Here is a 23,260-nt window from a genome sequence, read left to right as displayed (position 1 = left end):
TTGAAGACTATTTAGTATGCTGATTTGTCGCCTCAAGATCATGTAAATAGCCGTGAGGTATTAAACAAGGTAAAGAAACGCATGTCTGAAACATTATGCAGCAAGAACAATTTTTCAAACTGGTTTTAAACGATATTAATTTAATTTTCGTCAAGGACACACAATAATTTCGGGACACTAGTTTGCGATATGATTGTCTTAATTTTGATTCTGTTAACGTTGCTGTGTTCCTTTTGTCAGCCTGAGGGTATGTAAACACTATATTTTCTTCTGTTTTGAAAGCTATTAAATGTATAAACCTCTTCAAATGATTTTTTCACCTGTGTTATGATATAATCAGGAATGTATGTTATTACATATGACCCCAATATAAAAGTCGGCTATTTTATTTAGTGTTTTTCAGGACAGCTATGTAATTCACTTCTACAATCGGTACAAAAATATGTTTCAAATTATCTTACTTCTATTTCCGAAATAATAATATAATTTAAAACTTAAATGATTTGTTTTGGTTGTGCTACATACAGGAATGTGCCGTAATTTTACGGCAAAAAATGACGTCGCTCAAGTGTGAAGCTTAATGTAAACAATGACACATTAAAAGGAATAAAAAATAACTTGGTTGGAATTTACCATGCTTTGGGCACATACCATGGATCAGATAATTTAAACGAAGTAGATTATCGAGTAAACAAATAATATTTAAAATATTTTTAACGAAATATATTATTAAAAAACAATAATATCTAAAATATTTTTGCATGAATGTTTTTTGAAGAAAAATATTGAAATGCATATGTAGCAGTTTTAAAGTTTTGGTAGATGTAAGGGAAGGAAATTCCCTCGGAATTAATTTAATAAAATAAGACTTTGAAATGACAATTTAAAGAAAAATGAGGTTAATTTTGAAATTTAGAATAGTCTAGGATCTACTATATTTGTCACTTAGAGAAATTCTTCATTTTCATACCTCACCTATTCGAATATGTTTTCAAAATTGCACAATATCATTGTGGTTTAGAGGCTTTATTTTTATAAAAAGGCCCCTGACATGTTTCCACCATGGGTTACACACAACTTCACCAAGCATCGAACTATATGATATATGAACTGGTATTATCAAGGTGTTATTGTCTAAATTGGGGTATTTATTTTATTTCACTTCATCAATCGAAACTAGTCAGGAACGTTTAGTTTTTTAGAGATGAAATTAATCCTTTTCTCTCTCTTTTTTTTTTTCTTTTTTGATAAAAAAGGGTTAAATTAAATATGCAATTTTAAAAAAAAATTGAATTGGACCTTTAACAAGTGCCTTTTCTATAATGATTTTTACATTATATTTTGAAAACTGTAAATTGTCGTTTTAACTGCAGCAGAACTTATTTCAGATTTTATTTCTCGATGTGTCGCTATTAATTCAAATTCATTTAGTTTATATCTATTTGATTTGAGCACATTCGTAACACCCCATCTAAGATCAAATCTGTCCGATCTATACCTCAAATTACTAATTCTCCTTTTTTCCTTGAGAATATTTCCATATATATCGATCCAAAAAAATCTCGCATTATACGGTGGTTGCCATAGGACATAAGCTTGACATATTTTTTTCTAATTCGTTCCCACGAAAAAAAATTCGTTCGCACGGAATTTCCTTTAAATAAATCCTTCGTTATATCTTCGCAAGAATAAGCATGTACTAATTATGCTTTAAAGTGAGAGGGGGTCCAATCCATGGTGAAGTCTCCCTACATTGTATATGTGTTCAATTTTTTGTCATTTCATCTTTGATCCTCAATACTTCCTGATATGTATTCTTGTAAAAATATTACAATTTTACTTTTAGAATTTTTTTTGTCCTTGCAATATTCATTTCCGTTAATTAACTTTCTCCGTTGGTATGGCCTTGTACTGTTATACGACCGACGACATCCAAAATCAGAATTCAATGCTTAATTGTAAACAACTGATTCACGTGATTCTTTTGGTATTATTTTTTGTTTAATTTGTTTATTCTTTATGTTAGGTTCATAACTTATAAATCTTGAATCGTTTAAAGTGATAACGAATCCGCATCTGTGTAATGGTAATGCATTGTAATCATTACAATCTTTAAAGTAATGGGGTATTATGTGTCATGCACCCATTTTTCAATACCAAGTTATTGTAATGTAATGCATTATAAAATACCAGTAATGACTTTTACTTTTCAATTACATTTGAATTCCATTTAGCCTATTTTTTTATTATTATTTTATGAAATGATATACCTTTCTTCAATGAATTTGATTAAGAATTTTTAAAAATTAAAAATACATTCTTGAAATTAAAGTCTTGTTTCTTTTTTAAAGTGTTTATTAAATGGTCATCTATAAATACATTAAATGAATTTTTTAATATAAAATTATGAAATCAATTGAAGGAAGCTGGGTAAAAATTATCATGAATTTAATTAAAGAGATATCAGACCAGAGACATTTACTCAAACATGTACTTCAGTTCCAAAGATAGCTCAAAGCAAGTTTACCTGTTCACTTTATAGTCAGCTGTGACCACTTTTTAGCATAAAAACTAGAAGTATTGATTAGATATCACTTCACAAACTTTGCTGAAATGGACTAAAGTAGGATCCTGGATCAATATGATCTTCCAGAGGACAAAATTGAAAACTTTTAGGCAAAATGTAAACATTGCCCAGCATTTATTTCTGGATCATTGAGAGTCATCTCAAACTTCAAAACCCATTTCAAGGTAATTATGTCCTATAATTAGCTTCATCGACTATGCTGACTATTTATCTGTGCTAATATACTTGCTTGTCAATATATACTTCTGTGTACAGTGATATATTATCATGTTTTAAAAAATATATTATTCAAGTAAAACATACATAATCAAATATTTATTATTCATTCTAGAGGAAACACATAAAGAGGTACTGATAGCAGAAACTCAACAACAGAAGTCTGAAAGTGTGGTGACCAAATATTTTCCAGCATGTAGTGTCTGTGATCCTTTCCTGCTAAAATTTAAAGGGAAACACAAATCAGAAAATATAAGACACGATTATGAAGAAACACTTGCTCTGTTTGAAATTATGATAAGATCTGCACATTTGTTAATTAGCGACAATGCATCAACCATGGTGAAAGCATTCACATTTTATCTTCCTGGATATAACAATGAAAAAGGAGAAGTCTGAAGATGAATGCAAGGATGATGCTGATGATGATGATGATGCAGTAGACGAGGTTCCAGAAGAGGAATATGACGAGGATTTGAACATTTACTGAAACACTCAGGATGCTATGCTCCTACACGTAATCTATACTCATATACTATATTATACTATGCTCATACTCGTAGTCAAGGATGGACTAAAGGTCTGTACTCCACATTTGAAATCAGTAATTTCAAAAACTTCCTAAATTGTGAATCATGTGCAAAAGTCTATCCATGCAAGTATATAACTAGAGGATGAATCCGATTACAAGCTGTAAATGTAACAAGATGGAGCTTACAACTAAGAATAATTAAATCAGTCCTTAAAGTCCCTGATGAAAAACTGAACAAAATTGACACCTCTGTTAAACTGTCTACAGATTCTACATATGAAAGAAAACTCTTGCAAGAACTGTGTGCAATACTAGATCCCTAAATATGTTACTGTCTTTATAAAAGGAAACTTAAGTACAAGTCTAACAATACAAGTCACCTTGGGACTGAAGCACCAGATCAATCATTTGTCAGCAGTATACAACAACAAGATGATGATTACTTTTAAGAGTCTTCAATAAACACAAGACTGAATCCATTTGAAAATAATAATGACTTTAAAACATCAGCTATGCTAGATCCAAATTTGAAGTTGAGATGGTATGATGAGAATGAAGTCAACATTTTGACTGTTCTGCTGAAGAACACTATCGTTTCTCTTTCCTTTGAAGATAAATTTGAAGATGATATAGATGGGCAAGAAACAAAGTCTCCCCCTACTAGATTTCTTTAGCTATATGCCTGAGAGCAGTACTCCAAGTAAGAAACGACACCAGTCTGGAGCCACATAATCTCAGGTTGACCTAGGCCAGTACTTACCTGAACCATGTGTTGATATCACAGACGATTTCTCGAAATTTTGGAAAGAAAACCAAACCAGACTTCCCTTCCTGGCTAGTGCAGCAAAAAGCTTCTTGACCAATCTGGGAACATCTGCTCCTGTAGAAAGAGTTTTCACCGTTGCAGGCAAAGTTCTCATGCCAGAACGCTGTTCTCTGACTGACAATACTTTTGAAAATCTGATGATGATAAAATGCAACTATGATGTGTAAAATGACAAACATATCACTGTTATATTTATTTACAATCTGATTTAAAAGTTAACTGCAAACAATTTGTGTTCCGAAATTGTTTTTGTTTCTGTTTTTCTTGTAATGTGTAATGTAATTCATTACTCTAGCAAAGTAATTGTAATTTGATTAATTTCTGAGAATAAACAGAATTTTTTTAAAAATTCCATCAAGTACGCATGTTAAAACATGAAATAAAGGGTTTTTCGACAGGCTTATTGTCAACTGAAGTAGGTTGGCAGGAGTATTATCGATAGTATGTCCGTCTTGGGGCAACAAAGACACATCGTTTGCCACCTCTTTATTTGTAGGACATAGTATCACTCTTGTCACAATGTCAGCAACGTAATGACAGCCGACGAAATGCCTCCGTGTGGCAAAGAGTGATAACTCTGTAAGCATGTTTTCTCTGCGCTTCACGCTTAAGAATTTTACCGTTAAATTATGACACACTTCTGTATACTTTAGAAAAGCTATTCGAAATCTGAGTTTCAAAAATTAAAATAGGAGTCACAGAGCAAATACACATATATCATTGCATCTCTTTGAATATTACAGTTTAAAAAACATTTATGAACATATCAGACGCATTACGACTTTACTTACTTCTTGATATTGAAAATAATATGAACAAATCTGATAAGAAAAGTATATAATAGTGAACTTGAAATAGTCTGTGATAACAATTGCCTAATTCTATCCTATCTTTTTTAGAACATTTTGTTTTTGGACATTTCGGTCTGGATACGAACACTTACAATTATCATCTCCCTACAGTTGGAAATAACAATTTAACACTGGGGTGTACTTGCACAAAGTTTCAAAAAAATATTATTCCTTCGGTGACACTCCGATTTCTACAAAACAAAAGCACACACTGGAGATACATTTGCATGGCCAATGTAACAGGATTTTACTGGCTCAACAAGAATAAAACATCGGAATTTTTCTTTGCTAATCAACGATGTGGTTATCATGATCATTACGGAAACTCATTTTGCGGTTTGTGGCTTTATTATTTATTTACATTACGTACATGTTCGGTTGATCCAGACTTTACGCCTGTCTTCCAATGTTATTATACCGATGATGGAAGTATTTTCAAAAGCCATGAAATGAGGGTATTTTCGATAAAAGGTAGGTATACGAACTTGCATAACAATGCTTAGGTATGCACTGGTATCAGTTTCCTTACAATTCTTCATATTTTATCTATGCCTTACTGTTCAATATTCATATCTAGAGTTTCCAATGAGATACGGATTGTTGTTGCTTCACATATACATGTACATAAAGAAGCAACTGACTGTCGCTGAGGTTTAAATAGGGTTCACAACACTGTTCTGTTTTTATTGTCACTGGTAATTCAGTCAGTGATAATTATGATAAATACCAAGATCGTTGTGACAATGAAAAAGCTTTGATTGATATTTTAGTTGTTTTTTATTCCAATAAATAAAGTTATATGTAATAATTGACGAAGGTATGCGGGTATTTGATAGAAGAGATTTTAACATTTTGGTTTTAGCTCACCTGATCCTGAGCTGAAAGCTTAAGTGAGCTTTTCTGATAATATTTTGATCATTGCCTCTAGCCATCCTTCTTTTTCTATGTCTGTCTGTAAACTCTAAAAAAAATTCGACTTCTCAAGAACCACGGGCCAATTTCAATCAAGGAGAATCCGTGGGTAAAGAGGGTTTCAATTTTGTTCAAATAAACAGCTACACCCTTTCTCAAGAAAAGATAATTAAGAATCGGTGAAAATTTGTTTATCATCTTTTAAAGATCTTATTCTCGAGAACAACGGAGCCAGAAATATGAAACTTATATGAAAACATCCTGTTATCGTAATGAATCAATTCTTTTTCAAACCATGACCCCAGGGGTAGCATGGGGCCAAATTGGAGATCAAAAACTCTACATGGGAATATGAAGGGAAAAAATCTTTTCAAATCATTTCAAGAACAGCAAGGCCATTATTAGTCATATTAATACGAAAGCATCATCAGTTTGTTTAAATTCATATTTGTTCAAGGGGTCGGATTGGGATTCAATAAGGTAACAAAGTCTTTTTAAAGGAATATTTGAACAAAAAAAAAAAATCAAAGAGTAGCAGGACCATGGAAAACCATATTAATATACAAACATTCCTAAGTTGCGTGGACCCTTTTTAGTCCCCTACCGGTGAAATCGGAGGGGGCTTTAGGTTTCCTTTCAATTTGTCTGTCCGTCTGCTCTGGCCATCTGTTAGCCAGTCTTTCTCACTTGCTTGGTTTTTTCGGTCTTTTTTAACACTCTTATTGAGTTTATAACGATATTCAGTTGATTTCTGGTACGTGAGTTTTTACCTCTAGGTAATGAGCTACTGACCAAGATTGCATTAAGTTCCTCTCTTATGAATTTTGATAAAAATTACGACCCTTGCATAATTAATTTAATACACCTTCAAAAATGAATTCCCTTGGAGAATTGATTTTTAAGAGCAACCAGACAATCCATGTTAGTAGGTGACTAGTATTGCTTATACAATACTCTCAGAATGCTTGTGAGCTTTATTATTTTTTTTAATTTAAGGACGCTCTTGCGCTGGGGTAGGGCTAAATTTATCTATTGTATGTGAACAGGAATTTTTTTTTTAATCTTCTCCCTGGAGAATAGCAGGGTCATGTTAAAAATATTGATACTGAAGCAATCTAATGTGCGGATTTATGTTTCATTAAATATTAATCCCTTGAAGCTAGGTTAGGGTCGCAATATGAGGTTAAAATTTTTGATTGGAATAATGAAAGAAACATTTTCTTTGCTATCTTCGAAAAAAGAACAACAGGGCCAAGGTGATTCATTTGAACCTTGTTCATTTGCATTTACAGTTGAACTTCCGTATCTTGAACACAAATATATCGAATACCATGGATATGTCGAAGAGATTGGGAAGTCCAAACTTCGTATTCTTTTTTTACCTTCGATATCTCGAATCATCAGATATCGATATCTCGATGTTTTTCTCGGTCCCATCAAGTTCGAGATAACGAGGTTTGACTGCATTTTTTTAAAAATCATTGTCATTAGGAAATTTTTGTTCCGTTGATATGGTAAAGACCATGAAATTTGCCAGAGGAGTTTGTAGGAAACACCAAGTAATTCAGGGGTGTACATATACATTCTTAATTCTGTGTAGAACTCTTATTGCTGTTACAAAAACTCTTGAAATATATATATATATATATATATATATATACTAGATGAAATCCCGCGCAAGCGGGGGGAATTGAATTTATACTACTACCGACAGAAAATATATTGTAGTTTCTACTGACAGCCTACAGGCTTATAGCAGGAAGAAATACTTTGTTCAAAATCCTGCAGGAAGTAGATGTACGCCCCCCCCCCCCATTTGTGAAAATTTGAAAAAAAAACAATTTCATTAATTGGCGTTTATTGTGAAACCTGTTACACTATGTTATGGATATTGTACTTCAGATGCTCTTATTTCATTTCCCTCAAGGATAAAAGCAGCGAATATGCACATTTTACTTATAAATTGATTTGGGGGGGGGGGGTAAAAATTCACTGGTACTTGGGCCTTGCTTTATAAATATGTACGTACCTTATCGATATGTAAAAAATGTACTTTACTTTTTTACATACATGTATCAATAAGGTACATACGTATTTATAAACCAAGACTCAAGTACCTGTGTAAAAATTAGCTTTTAACGCCCTATGAATAGGCCGAGTATTTGATACAAAGGACTGTATTCAGAAAAATAACTGAAATATATTGATTAAAGCACAAATGTTTACAGTTTTGATTGTATTTGAACAATACCTTATTCACTATTTTCTCTTTTCATGTAAGCAAGTTTATTACGAAGTACAAATTGTACTTAGGGTTCGTTGCCACGATGCTCTCAGTGAGGATTTTACCGATAAATTTATTAGGAAAACCTACTACATATATGTTTTTAGTCTTTCGATATATAAATATATTCAAAACTTATAGTGTTATCAATGATTTACCATTATTTCAATGACCATTCACACAAAAGCTTTTTTTATATTCATGTAGCATAATAGCCTCGTTTTTTTTTAACATCGGGCTCGATGCTATATGATGTTCTAAAAGCTTCCGTCAATATTAAGATCGGTGAATGACGAAAATAATTTGCACATTTCCCTTTTTAATCGGGTATCACACCTTATCTCTTATATATCATTTAAATCAAGTTTTGATTGAATAATTCAGTGATGATGTTTTATGAAATAAATGAACGATTGCTTGTTGTCAGTGTCATTAAAAATTGCCAGTAACGTACGACCGGAAACGCCACCGTACTCATGTTTTTGCTATTCCATGGCTGTTTATAGAAAATGAGGGTAGACTTTTAATTTAATGCACGATACTAACTATCCGAGTGAAATCTAAATATAGTTTACGGACATCATCTTGTATCTAGTGTATTCTTAGAGGAGTTAGTATGAACTCTGGTGCATCCGTTTCGGAGTTTATTTGCAAAATTTATTAATTTATATATATATATATATATATATATATATATATATATATATATATATATATATATATATATATATATATATATATACCCTAAAGCCATGTCTATTTGATATCCAGCACAGAAATAGGCACATAATACGGTCAGTAGCGATTTCTTGTTGTTTTATAAAGATATTTTTTTAAAAGTATTTTTCAACCTTTAATTTTCTGAATCAAAATTGTGCAATTTTACACTCATACAAAAAGTGATCAAATTGAGATATTTGCACACAATAAAGAATGACTTTGAAATAATCTAATTGTATGAAAAGGATTTATTAAGTTATGCTGTCAGATTTCTATAAAAATACAGGTCAATCTCCAAAGATGTTGCAGGGTCCAACGATAATACGCGGTCGTACGAAAAACAATACAGAGCTTTATCGGGTAGGAGATGTCATACAGCTGCAGTGTGTTGGAGAAATTGAAAGTATAAATGGTATACCAAGTGAGGTAAATATCAATGTTCACTCAGTACAATATGTCATATGTTTGAATGTATTTTAAATGCAGTAAAGAATTGGGGGGGGGGGGCTTGTACGTGTGAGAGATAAGAAATAAAATATTGAAAATACGTGCTTATTACAAAAAAGATAACATTATAGGAAAGGCAAAAATATGTTACTATATATATAGGATCTCCCATGATTTGTAGTTGGATATGACATTTATCCAACGAGTTGTGTGTTTTTTATCCCCAAGCCTTGGCGAGGGGATAAAAAACACACAATGAGTTGGATAAAAGTCATATCCAACTACAAATCATGGGAGATTCTTTTTATCCCATTTTTAATACTTCACAACCAATGTTTTACACTGTTTTATATAGGACTCCACTTTATTTTACTTCATCACTCTAACGCAAAAACCATTGTGACGTCACAACTGTGGGTTATGAAAAAAATATCCAATGAGTCATATCCACTGGATAAAGGGGTAAACATGGGATAAAAATCTTTTATTGCTTTTTTGTCATAAAACTCTGCATCTTTTAGCTCTGTGTATGAAACATCGCCAGGTAATAGCTTAGTGGAAGTGCTGGTTATAATGTAGTTGTTCAGTTACATGTATGAAGTTTTCTTTTTCTTGTACTAAGACTTTTCAGAGGACGGAAAGCTTCAAATTAATGATAATTTACATAAGCAATAAAACTGACCAACTGAAGACCTACAACTTTCACTCCAAAGTACCATTGGTTATCTCTTGTGCTTAATGTAATGGTTGTGAAATGTTCGATTAAATATATATTAGGATTACTGAAAAGTCAATCATGTTTTAGCATCTATTGTGGCACGCCAAATTCATAAAAATGAGCTAAACATAGATTCATAGATGATAAACTTAGTTTATAGATTGTGAACTATAGTTTTCGAACCTTAGACTATAGTAAGAATTCGTTAACTATAGTTTTCATCTGTAAAACTATATTTAAAGGTTTTAACTATAATGGTTTACGAATGCTAATCTAAGTTTATCTGTCTGTAAATAAATGTTCTATGGTCGATACAATGACCTTGTCAGCAAATACAATTTATCATTGAGTCAAATGCTGACTGACGTTTTTCATACTAATTGTTAAGCCATTATTTACACACTGAATTGTCGACATATTTTTCCGTTATTTCCCGATCATGACAAGGAGCACACGGCGGGTGTGACCGGTCGGCAGAGGATGCTCACTCCTCCATGGCACCTGATCCCACCTCTGATGTTTGGAGGTCCGTGTTTGCTCTGCTCCTATTTTGTATTGTTTTATGGACTTTTGAGCTTGAATACTGTTCGTTATCACCATATATTTCATCTCAATAGATTTTGCTATTAAATATAGATTTTCTAATTTGAAACTATAATTTACATTCGTTAACTATAGTTGAGAGTTGTTAATCATAGTTTCACAAATCGTGAAACTATATTTATAAGATAAATTTTGTCTTATATTCGTTTATTATAAATTTCCATTGTAAAGTATGGTTAACTATCATATATGTTCATGAACGGAAGCTATGGTCGTAAACTAGAGGTTTTGAAAGATAAAATATGATTCACATTTGTCAATCATACTTTATCGTCATAAATTGTAATTCACACTCGTTAACTATAGTCAGGAGTTGTTAAATATAGTTTATGAATCTAAACACCTATTAACTGTAAACGATAGCTTTCAATTCAAAATCTCGCGGAATCAATAGCGAGAGGTAATAGAAAATGTGTGTAAGTTCTATATTATAAATAAAAAAGAAAAACAAATATTTCATGATATAAGCAGTATTAATTTCTCTTTTCGATAATCTTAAATACGTCTAGCTTTCAGCGATTCGTTTGATACTAGCAATTTTCAGTCATCTTTGTCTGATTAACAACGCTATACAAAGTTGGAAAGACGGCAGGGATAAAAGTCGGTGATTTACTTCATAAAGGTCATTGCTTATGAGGAAAAAAATGAACTCAAACCGTCATTCAAAGAGATTCTCTCGTTAAAATTGTGTTTCTCAAATGTACGACGATGTTTATCAGAATTCTGTGAATTCGGCGCCTTAAATATCTGTAAACTATAGTTTACAACCGTAAACTATAATTGACATTCGATAGCTATAGTTTAGAGTTGTAAACCATAGTTTACAAATCGTGAAACCGTATTTATCAGATAAACCATGTTCTGCAATTGCAATTGATTGTAATCAGTGTTAAGTATAGTTTACACTTGTAAAACGTAGATTAAGGCTTTAACAATGGTTTAGAGATGTGAAATATTTACAGTTCGTTTACTGTTTACGGTTCGTAAACTATAGCTTACATCGATAAACCTAGTTTATCAACTGTGAAACTATGTTTAGCTCATTTTTGTGAAGTTGGCATGCCGTAATCATTATTTAGGTAATTAATTGCAATGGTAACTCTGTACTACCTCTCAAATTTACCTAGGTTGCTTATTTTGTTTGAGGTATTTATTCAGTTATCATTGAAAGAGCAAAAATAACATCTACAGATGGCAATGACCTAAAATAGGGGAAACAGCAGATATTCGAAAGCAGAAAAAACATTGATAAGGAAACCCTCCGCTCTCAGAATGATGGAAGAGGAAATTTTGATCGATGTTTGTTAAAGAAAAATTAGCTACAGTTTCAAAATAAAAAAAACACATAGATTTATTTCAAGTTAGAAAATGCAAAGTGCATGAGAGAGAGAGATAGAAAGAGCTTTATTACCTAATATTTAGTAGTTTATTTTCTGTTATGTATTTTACTACAAAGCACCAGGCTAATTTGTTTCCTTTCAATAGCTATTCTTGTCTGAAAAAGTAAAGAGGTCATAAGAATAGTGCTCAAATCATTTTTTTTTTCGTTTAGTATTTTTTCTTTATCAATTTCTTCAAAGAATATCAAATGGTGCAAGAAAACCCCCAGTGGATTCAGAGAACTAAAATTACAAGAGCCTCCCCTCACCACTCCATTGTCTAGCAGCGAAGATGGTTGCACGCATGTTCAAAAATCTGAAATATTTTATCATTTGACACAAACGGATGAAGAACTGGAAATCATATGTATAGCAGGGGATAGACATAGCAGAGAATGTGGACAATTTGGTATTAGGTCAAACATTTTAATAAAAGCTAGGACTGAAGGTAAAATAAACGTTATTACATGTACATAGTATTTCACATAATATTTACCAAAACAATTAGGCAGCTTATTGTTAAACAATTTCTTAATTTTTTTTATTTTATTTTATTTTATTTTTTATTTTTTATTTTTTTTTTATTTATTTATTTATTTATTTATTTATTTATTTATTTTGAAAACAAAAATCTATTTTTAAATGATTCCTATATTAATTCTTCATTCATTATTAAGTTGATGGCATATGGAGAATGCCACCAATCATAATTTACGACAGCGATGGTCTTATTAATCCTCAGAATATTAGAACATATGGAACTGGCAAAATAATTTATCTCTTTTGCTCGGCTTCCATGGTGTCCACTTCTAAAGAGGAGGTAAACATTATGCTTTCCCATACGCGTTTTCCTTCAGGTTTTGTCGTCATAATGTATCCGAGCATGCATTAGGACTCATTTTAGGTAATGACCTGCTGTGTGAAAAAAGGAGAAAGCAATGAAAAGTGGACCAAAATTCGTCTTCAAGAAGATGAAATGTACATTACACTAAATAACAGTGCTGAAACTGTACAAATCAGCAGAATAACCTACCACGTGACAGAATACGACAATGTTGTTCACTTTCTGTGTGAAATGTCAACATCATCAATGAGCACATGTGGTTCTGGATCGAGGTCCATCAATCTACCAATTTATTTTAATTCAGGTAAGTTCTTTGTAGATTGAATTAATAATTCCTGATTGAATTCTTACGATTTATTTGAAATTTAGAAGCCAGCTTCTATTGGAATTATGGCGAATGGTTAAAAAAGTAGAAAGTGAGGAAGAGATGTATTTAGAAAGAAGATCCTTAAATGTTATATAATAAATATTGATTAAGTACACATAAAAAGTGTTCCAAAGCATAAGACTTTAATACTTTTTATTCCATAATTACACAATGACTAACACAAAAGAAAACGCTATAATTCATAAAATTAGTCGTAGAAGCATATATAGTAGTGAATATTTCTCCGTCAGGCGCCCGGCATAAGCAGTTAAAGACTTCCCATTTGAATATGACCTTTTCAAAAAGGAGGTCCTGTGTCACGATAGGCATTTACATGATAAAGAACCCTTGCTTCTAGGGCCATAAGCGCTATGCATATGCCAAAATTTGCACAATTTTTCTTAAATGAGGAACGTCTGTACAGAAGGGTATCGAAGGGTTTATAAAACAAAAAAAAAAAACATAATTATATACAATTCATAGAATAATCATAATGTAATCAAGTAATGGTTCTTGTTGTTAGATGTCATTCTATGTAGTTCGATATGTGTATCACGTGATTGAGAATATAGGTATTATGAAAATTAGAGTAAGACACTATATAACACCACGCACTATTCCCTCAGACAGACCTCAAGTAAGACACTATATAACACCACGCACTATTCCCTCAGACAGACCTCAAGTAAGACACTATATAACACCACGCACTATTCCCTCAGACAGACCTCAAGTAAGACACTATATAACACCACGCACTATTCCCTCAGACAGACCTCAAGTAAGACACTGTATAACACCACGCACTATTCCCTCAGACAGACCTCAAGTAAGACACTATATAACACCACGCACTATTCCCTCAGACAGACCTCAAGTAAGACACTATATAACACCACGCACTATTCCCTCAGACAGACCTCAAGTAAGACACTGTATAACACCACGCACTATTCCCTCAGACAGACCTCAAAGGTATACATGTACAGGTATGAAGTTATAGCACAATTAAGTTTCTTTTCCATTTATTTCTTTTCATTGATTCATAGTTTAAAGTTAATCAACTGGTTCATTTAAAATGATATTAATTTTGTGATATTTCTTGCTACATTAAGTGAATTGGGTGTAAAGTATGAACGTAAAGTATGCTGTGTGGATGCAGGAAGGGGTGTTGCCGGTGGGCAGGGTATTCTTATTCCTCCCAGTCACTGTTCACGATTCTTATTCTCTACTTGATTATTAAGCTTAAGATCCCTGTTCGTTATTTTCACCTTTCTCATTCACAAGACTGATTCTAATACCTGCATTTTAAAGCTCTTTTGCAAGAAATCAAAGCTTAAGGAAATAGAATGACCACTATCTTTTCAATCAAACAAACAATTACCTTCAGAAATAATAAAATATAAAAGTTAAACATCTAAACTGAAATTACACTCCACAGTTACAGGAACAGGAAATTCAGCCAAGGCGTCATACACCTGTAATCAAACAGATATATAATTTACATATCGACGCGTGTCTGCAGTAACAACGCAAAATGTAATAAACCGAGGCTATTGCTTTTTGCGTTATTATATTTTGCGTCAACATCAACGCGGAATGTAATAACGCAAAATGTAAAAAAAGAAGTTTTAGGATTATTACATTTTGCGTTATTACATTTAGTGTCGAGTTCAACGCAAAGTGTAATAACACGATTTAGATTATTACATTTTGCTTTGAGATTAAGCAAAATGCAATAATAAAAATGTAATAACATACTTTTTATTCAGTCAGGTTGAAAATAATTTTTCTTGACAATTAAGATTTTATACTGTTTTACAAATCACGTTCATTGCGGACCAGCAAAAAATAAAACTGCCTCTCTCTCTCTCTCTCTCTCTCTCTCTCTCTCTCTCTCTCTCTCTCTCTCATAATAATAATAATAAAAAAAATAATAAAATAGATAGTTTCTGCATTCGTACATGCATATCAAGAGCTTTTAATCGACCTATGGTTAATCTTTGGTAATTAAGAATACTAGCGATAGATATATGACACGGACTGTTTTATAAGATAGAAATGTCAATCAAAGTTAAATTAATGTTTTATAAGTATTCGATAAAAATGTTGAAAACAGTGTCAGAAAAAAATATACAATTAGATTTATTAATTTCCGTAAAAGTCGTAACGTTTGCTTCATAGTCATAGATCTGTCTATAAAGCGAGTTTCAATATTGTTACATGTTTAAAACAATTTTGTGATGTTTTGCGTTGAACACAATATATCAAATAATTATATTTTGTTTTATGACATTATTTATTACATTTTGCGTTGTCCTCAAAGCAAAAATTAAGCAAACGCAAAATGTAACAACCAAAAAGTACATTGTTACATTTTGCGTTAATCCCAACGCAAAATGTAATAACACAAAATGTAATAATTCAAAAATCGCGTTATTACATCTTGCGCTATAACATTTTGCGTTGATCTTGACGCAAATTGTAATAACGTAAAATGTAATAATACTGGTTTCTTACACTTTGCGTTGTTATTACATTTTGCGTTGTAACACAGCAGCTAGGCAACAATCGTGAAGACAAACCAGATAACTTCTAAAAATCATTTCAACAGACACATGAATGAAATATGAAGATAATGTAAAGTTATGTTGTATTGTTATATTGAACATTATATTTTGAGATGGCCCCTAAATGCTATTTATTGACTCGAGTTCACTTTACTTGTTTTATAGTTGTAAATTACGGGAAACTTGCATTTTACAATACTATAATATGCTCAGATACTATTTTTTAAAGTTGAATGTGTGTAATTTTATTTATTGCTAGACTATTGTAATGTCATATCTTACGTAATAGTTATGTTGAGGAAATTCGAACTGAAATGTCACACGTGCGTTTCATTTCATGGAAATCATTAAATATTTTAATTGACACACTTACTGATTCATTCCCAGGCTATATGATGCATTTTTTGTATTGTTAGGGTATATGCACTGTCTTAATTCCATTACTTGTACACTTTTTGAAAGAAGTTGTCAGCTACTTTTTTTAGTAGTTCATAGGTTGACCTTGACTTCCGGGTCAATTTGCTGTTTTTAGATTTCACCCCTATTAATATTCATGGCTCTTGTGAATTTCATGACGTTGACATTGTAAGTAAACAAAATAATATTTTTATCTTTATACATGAGATGTTGAATGAAAAGTAGTATTTAAATTGTATAATTTTATTTGTTTGAAAGTTTTAATAATGGAACTATGTTGCACGAGACATTTTCCGTTTACTGTAAACGAAATCTGTTCTTAGTAGACGAGTTTTTAGAGTTAATTGGTTAAACAGATTTTAACGGGGTATAAATAAGAGAATCCGTTAAGTTTTAGAGAAGCAAGTGGGGTTAGCATATTTTTTAAGATATAAGTTTATTTATTCATTTGGAATTTTACTGGGTAAAAACTAATTGAAATTGCTAAGAAATATTTTTAGGGATTTAGATTTGATCACATATTTCCATTATTTGGAAATTTGATCAAATAATTTGTTAATTATTGTGAATAACTTAACTTAATTAAAAGTCACATATTCTGAGTTACCTCTGAATCAGACTTTAGAAAAGTTGGGAATTTTATCAATTAAATTATTAATTAATCAAGTAATTTAAATAAAAGTTACATATTCTGCATTATCTCTGAATCAGACTTTACCAAAGTAGTGTTTGTGAATTTACTTGAGTTCTGATTTTATTTTGGGAGAAATTAAGAGACAAGGGAATTAATTTCATGTTATTTTGAAGAGGCTATTAATTTATTATCTTGTTAAAAGGGACTGTTGCACTAAATAAATTGTGGAACTTGAAGCAGACCCTTCTTTTTGTTTCTTTGGTACTTAGATGGTGTCAGAAAAAAATTGAATAATAAAAGAAATAAATCTAAACTTCAGTATTTGAACTGCACCATCCTGACAGACTCAGGCAGTTCAGAGTGTAGCTTCAGCACGTTACAATAACGAACAATAATCAAACTCAAAAGTCCAATGAACCAATGCAAATTTGGAGCAGAGCAAACACGGACCTCTAAAAATATCTTAGGTGGGATCAGGTGCCATGGAGTAATAAGCATACCTTATCGACCGTGTGCTCCTTAGCATGATTGAGCAATCCAAAAATCCGTAGACAATTCAAAGTGAAAATAATGGCCTAAAACTTTGTATAAAAACGTCGGTCAACATTCGATTTAACGTTAGATTGTATTTGCTGGCAAGGCCATTTCATCGATCATAGAATTTGCGAAATGTTGACTTTAAACGTGAATGACGATATCCTTGTAGCATTAACTTATTTGTCAATAGCTTGCCTCGTTTTAGAAGTTGTTCATACGTAGAGCATGCTCTTGCGTATCGAATCAATTAGGAAATACAAACTCCATATGAAGGTGATAATTGTATATTCTTACATAAATAAGGGAAGACGATAAAAAAGTTAAAGCCATCACGTTTATCATAAAGTTTGGTTGTTAGGGTACCATTAACGTCTTTTTCTAGTAAGACATCTAAATATAAAACAGATGTGTCAGACTCTGCGGTATTCTTTTTTTCGAGCTAGTTCAAAGGGATATATCGAATCAACGTAAGAATGAAAATGAATATTTATTGAAAAAACGTCGTCGATATATCTAAATGTTGAATTGAAGGCCACAACAAGAGAATTCTTCTTTTCATGTAGAAGTTTTAGAATACATTCTGCTTCATATGAATACAAAAATACGTCTGCTAATAACGGGGCGCAATTAGAACCTATGGGGATTCTTGAAAAGCTTTCCCTTTTTCTCTTTTTCACTCTCTTTCTTTTTTTCTGAGTATGAAAATACTCGGCCACTTTTTATCTTTTTTTTCTTTAAAGACAAAATTCAAAACAGAGCAGCGACTTCAAAGAACCAAGAGACTACTGCTGTTAGCGCCACAATGTTGCCGCTGAGCTCAACTGAACACCAAGAAAACAGTACTGCTATATCTACTTATTGTTTTTTATCTTCTTATTTTACATTGATTGTCAATCATTCTAAACATGATATTTAAAGCAAAAATTAATTGTTTAATAACTTTGATCTTCATTTTTTTCAAAATAGCATCTCTCTCTCTCTCTCTCTCTCTCTCTCTCTCTCTCTCTCTCTCTCTCTCTCTCTCTCTCTCTCTCATATATATATTATTTTGGCGTGGTGTATATCTAAAATGAAGTTACCATTTTATGTTTGAAAATATTTGATCTCAATAGCTTTTCAATGATACATGCATTTCTTCAAACTTAAGACGAAATTCCAAACAGAACAGCTACTTTGGAGAACAAAGTGACTACAACTGCTAGTCCAACAGTATCGCCACCGAGATCAACTGAACACCAAGGAAACAGTACTGTAATAGTTTTGGCTGCTTTGACGGTACTGCTGTGTGTCCTACTGACCTTAGTTGTTCTGTTTGTGTTTAAGACATATAGAAGAGGGGATACTACATTATTTGGTAGAATTTCATTATTTATTGATTGACTTTCATTAATACCTACATCATATTGACATGTTTCGTAATCACTTTGTCTTCAATTTCAACATTTTAAAATTAAACATGCCTAAAATATGCATCATTTCTTTTTTAGGTTTTATAATCAAGATTGAACGGTAGGTTTGTTTGTTTTTGTTTAAAGTCCCTCTCGAGAATTTTTCACTTATATTGCCACCGCTTGCCAGTGGAGGGCTGCAAATTTTGACCTGCACTCGACACTTACAGCCTTTGAGCAGCTAGGAATTTTTTTCGTGCCAGCACCTATTGCGACACGTGATCTACACGCTTTGTAGTTGGATTCGAACTCGCAACGTAAGGATCAACTCCTTACTCTGCAACTCTATAGCAGACGCTCTAACCACTGCGCCACGCGGGCGACTTGAACGGTAGGTAATTTCAAATTAAAATTGTAGGCTTTAGAAGGGGTAAAGTTTATTATTTTTTGTTTTAAAAAAAATTACAGCCCTCTATCGGCAATGGTGGCATCCAAATATGAGTTAAAAATTCTCGGAAAGGACGTTTATTAGATAAACATTCTACATTAATATTGGTTTTTAAATTCGAAATGTCTGTGATTTTTTTTAAAAACTGTATTTATAACAGTTCTTATACTTTTAACAACGGAAGAAAGCTATATATGATTTCAGAGAAAACAAGGAGACTGAATCGAGCTCTCCCTAAGTAATATGAGTCAGGAGTTTCATTATAAGGGTTTTGATTGTCCTTCAGTAATTTTTCCATTTAAGGTATTTTTAGAAATCTTTCATATTAAGTATTTCATGTTTACATATAATTGCAAAGATTAACAACGATTTTCATCTTTATATAATCCATCATAGTTTGACCAGGCATATTTTTATACCTTTTAGTTCCTTTAGTAGATATTTTGCTTAAAATCAGAGCAAAAATATGTCAGTTGACTTTGTGTTCGATATTCTCTTATATAAATAGCTTCAGGTAGAGGTTTGAGACGACTGTAAATTAAGGACTGTGGTTGATTGTTTATCAATACAACCAGGAACAAAAAAAATCATTTTAAAGCAGTTTAATTGAAAAGACAAAATAATAATAAAGATCACACACACGTACATTGTGTATCAGCTCAGATAAGCTCACATAATTTTGCTTTATCCAGTACATTCACTTATAGTACAGTATACACTTATTTCATGACTTTGAGGGGAACAGTCAATCTGTTGTCCCGAGGTAATGGGGAAGACATGGGAAACTGTTCCCCGAGGCCGAAGGCCGATGGCAACAGTTCCCCAGGTCTTCCCCATTATCAAGGACAATAGTTTGACTGTTTCCCGAGTTGTCATGAAATAAGTGTTTTATTACCTAACCTACTGTATAATTTCTTAACGTAATGATATAGACATAATAATCAAAGAATTTTCAAATACATCAACAAAAGTCTGTATTATTTCTTGAAACCAAACTAAACAAGATGAATATTAATCAAATTCTCACACCGATTGGTGTAAAATCAGAAAAAAGTAATGGGGATGATATTATCATGCACTAGTAAATTGGTGTATACATGTACATGTTTTATTTAGTAAACAAAATAATGACGACTTGAAGGATTGAATATAACACGCTGAGTCAGACGTTTAAGGCAAAGATCTATAATGAGTGAAAGGGGCCTATATTTCCCCCAAATCACCTCCGAAAAGGTGTTCTTGGCCTCTTTTTTGAAATGATATATGATATGAAATTGAATATATATTTCTATGGGTATTCGGATTACTTTTCCAATGATAATGTCAAATTGAATGCCATGAAATACTTCAATTTATGTATAATTCAATATTATCGTTGAAAAGTACGGGAAATTAATTATGACGTCATAATGGACCAGTTCAGCCATGTAACAGTTCATTCTGTGACCGGGTAAACAGTTTGACTGTTTCATGATTTGCAAAAATATTTTAATGAATCAGGAAACAGTTAAAAATGCCTAATTACAATTTATATAGTAGGTTAGGTAATAATAGCAAATGTTATGCATGTATATTGTCTCACCATAATCTCAGCTAGAAGCTCATGTGTACCTCTTTTATTTTTAAATATGATCACCTCAGAATTAAGTTGCTATAAGATACCTTGGTTTGATAATTTTAGGTTTTTGCCTTTGATTTCAAACGACATACTATTCTATTGCAATTTTCAACTACTTCCTTCTTTTAACAAGAAAATTTGCTAAAGCATGATGAACGGTGTTTTATTTGCATGATTTTTTTTAAATACAACCTGTATCCATAACACGTAGTATTTATTTTCTTATAAAAAATTAAGTTGAAATATAATATATGATCTATCCTTTCCATGTGTTATGATGATATATTAAAGTGCAATAAATCAAATCGGAATGTAATTTTTATTATCTCTTATTTATGCATTACTGGTTTTTAGTCAGATGAAATACTTTTTTCCAGGTCCAAATATTAGGAGCTGCAAAATAAGTGATGTTCAACAGGAGTATGAAGAACTGAATTTACAGAATATTCATGTATAGATTTCAAACTTTTTGACCAATTCAAATACTCTGTATTCATTTGTGTGGATGTTATTAACAGTTTTTGACTGTTTAACATCATAATCCATTTATATAGATGGCTTCAAATGTAATTCTGATTAATTTTACATAAAAAGGGGTCTGGAAATATCATTTTTGTAAACGAAATATATGGATAACGAACAGTATTCAAGCTCAAAAGTCCATTAAACAATACAAAATAGGAGCAGAGAAAACACGGACCTCCAAACATCAGAGGTAAGATCAGGTGCCGTGGAGGAGTGAGCATCCTCTGCCGACCGGTCACACCCGCCGTGTGCTCCTTGTCATGATCGGGAAATAACGGAAAAAATCCGTCGACAATTCAGTGTGTAAATAATGGCCTAACAATTAATATGGAAAACGTCAGTCAGCATTTGACTCAATGATAAATTGTATTTGCTGACAAGGTCATTGTATCGACCATAGAACTTACGAAATGATGGCTTTAAACGAGACAGCTGATATTCTTGTTTCATCAACTTGTGTGTCAATAATTTACCTCGTTTTGGAAATTGTACATACGTAGAGCATGCTCTTGCGTATCGAATCAACTGAGAGATATATACCCCGTATGCAGGTGGTGAAGGTATATTGCTGCATAAGTAAGGGAAGTTGACGATTGAAAAGTTAAAGTCATCACGTTTATCATAAAGCTTTGTTGTTAGATTACCATTAATGTCTTTTCAAGTAAAATATCCAAATATGAAACAGATGTGTTAGACTCTGTAGTATCTTTTATCTCAAGCTCACCGGGATATATCATATCGACATAAGAATGGAAATAGCCATTGTTAATTGTCAATACGTCGTCGTTATATCTAAATGTCGAGTTGAAAGCCACAGCAAGTGTTTTCTTCTTTTCATGTATAAGTTTTTGGACAAATTCTGTTTCATATGAATACAAAACAAGGACTGCTAATAACGGGGCACAATTGGTACCCATGTGAATTCCAATAGATTGTTGGCAGACCTGGTCTCATAAAACCACATAAATATTGTCAATCAGAAACTCAAGCATCTTTTTAATGTCAGAGTACCTGTGTGTACAATCAGAATGTTTTTTAACAAAATAATTTTGCAAATGATCAATGACAAAGGTAAGTAAATTTACGAGTTCCATTTTTATTGAAAAAACAGCTGTCAATGATATCAAAAAGCCTGGGCTTTAGTTGATCGTGGGGAATGGCTGTGTATAAAGTTGAAAAGTCGTAAGTTTCTAAGCTGTTGATTTTGGTAAAATCTTGTGATTTCAAATTTTCCAAAAGTTCCTTGGAATTTTTAAGTATCCACATCTGATTTACACCACTTCTCGAATATATTGTTGCACAGTACTCTTGAAGTTTCTCCTTCACCACTGTTAATATCTTAGTGAGGAGTAGAGAAAGAGGTATGGTTGAACATTTACTGGAACCCCCTATGTATCTTTGTTTGTAAGGATTTTTATGAAGCTTCGGAATCCAATATAGATATGGTAATTCGAATTCAATTTGGTTGTTTGGAATATTAAAAATATTCAAAACTGACATATGATTTGGAAGAATGTCTTCCCTAGAAAGGGAACTATGAATATAAGTTGGATTACCACTTGTAGAATAAATTCCAAGTTCCTCTAAAAAACATTTAATATAATAAGCCTTACAAACAAAGACACTGCTGTTACCTGCTTTGTCAGCAGGGACCAGTACGTGCTGACCATGTAATCTATCTAATTCTTTTTTCACCTCTGGATTACTGAATACAGAAGGACAGATGGTTCTCATATTGCCCTTCAATCTTTTAATGCGCGATTTTAACATACATCTGATACATTTAATCCATTCTGACAAAGTGTCGAGGTCTTCTTTTTGTAAACATGATTTAATG

The 23,260-nt window shown here is 32.1% G+C and overlaps 2 protein-coding genes and 1 pseudogene across 4 annotated transcripts in view; 2 read left to right on the top strand and 1 right to left on the bottom strand.

Annotated features, from left to right (window-relative positions):
• Positions 1-23,260, bottom strand: part of LOC133193947 (amino acid transporter heavy chain SLC3A1-like) — a 168,895-nt gene that overhangs the window by 43,687 nt on the left and 101,948 nt on the right. The window lies entirely within an intron of this gene.
• On the top strand, positions 157-21,503 carry LOC133193676 (uncharacterized). 3 transcript variants are annotated; one of them, XM_061329632.1, is made up of 10 exons: positions 157-247; positions 5,061-5,348; positions 9,215-9,354; positions 12,277-12,523; positions 12,753-12,895; positions 12,980-13,223; positions 18,185-18,283; positions 18,592-18,798; positions 18,932-18,953; positions 21,276-21,503. In XM_061329632.1, exons 1-10 carry the CDS (start codon positions 190-192, stop codon positions 21,286-21,288), a joined length of 1,461 nt encoding a protein of 486 aa, XP_061185616.1. In that variant the 5' UTR covers positions 157-189; the 3' UTR covers positions 21,289-21,503. The 3 variants fall into 3 exon arrangements, with proteins under 3 accessions (XP_061185616.1, XP_061185615.1, XP_061185614.1); XM_061329630.1 differs by having other exon boundaries at positions 160-247; positions 5,061-5,483; XM_061329631.1 differs by lacking the exon at positions 18,185-18,283 and having other exon boundaries at positions 159-247; positions 5,061-5,483.
• Positions 2,614-4,328, top strand: LOC133193858 (uncharacterized; annotated as a pseudogene).

This window comes from Saccostrea echinata, unplaced genomic scaffold (genome assembly GCF_033153115.1).
Source record: "Saccostrea echinata isolate AGI-Se365-2 ecotype Australia unplaced genomic scaffold, CSIRO_AGI_Sech_v1 ptg000028l, whole genome shotgun sequence".
Taxonomy (NCBI): domain Eukaryota; kingdom Metazoa; phylum Mollusca; class Bivalvia; order Ostreida; family Ostreidae; genus Saccostrea; species Saccostrea echinata.
This window is presented reverse-complemented; position numbering and strand designations above follow the sequence as displayed.

What these genes read in the sequence shown, in the direction of transcription:
- LOC133193676 (XM_061329630.1), top strand. Translation starts at nt 190, where the DNA reads ATGATTGTCTTAATTTTGATTCTGTTAACGTTGCTGTGTTCCTTTTGT. An exon ending in GAGGGTATTTTCGATAAAAG is followed by an intron (nt 5,484 to 9,214) that starts GTAGGTATACGA and finishes ATAAAAATACAG; the next exon opens with GTCAATCTCCAAAGATGTTG. An exon ending in TGTCCACTTCTAAAGAGGAG is followed by an intron (nt 12,896 to 12,979) that starts GTAAACATTATG and finishes GACTCATTTTAG; the next exon opens with GTAATGACCTGCTGTGTGAA.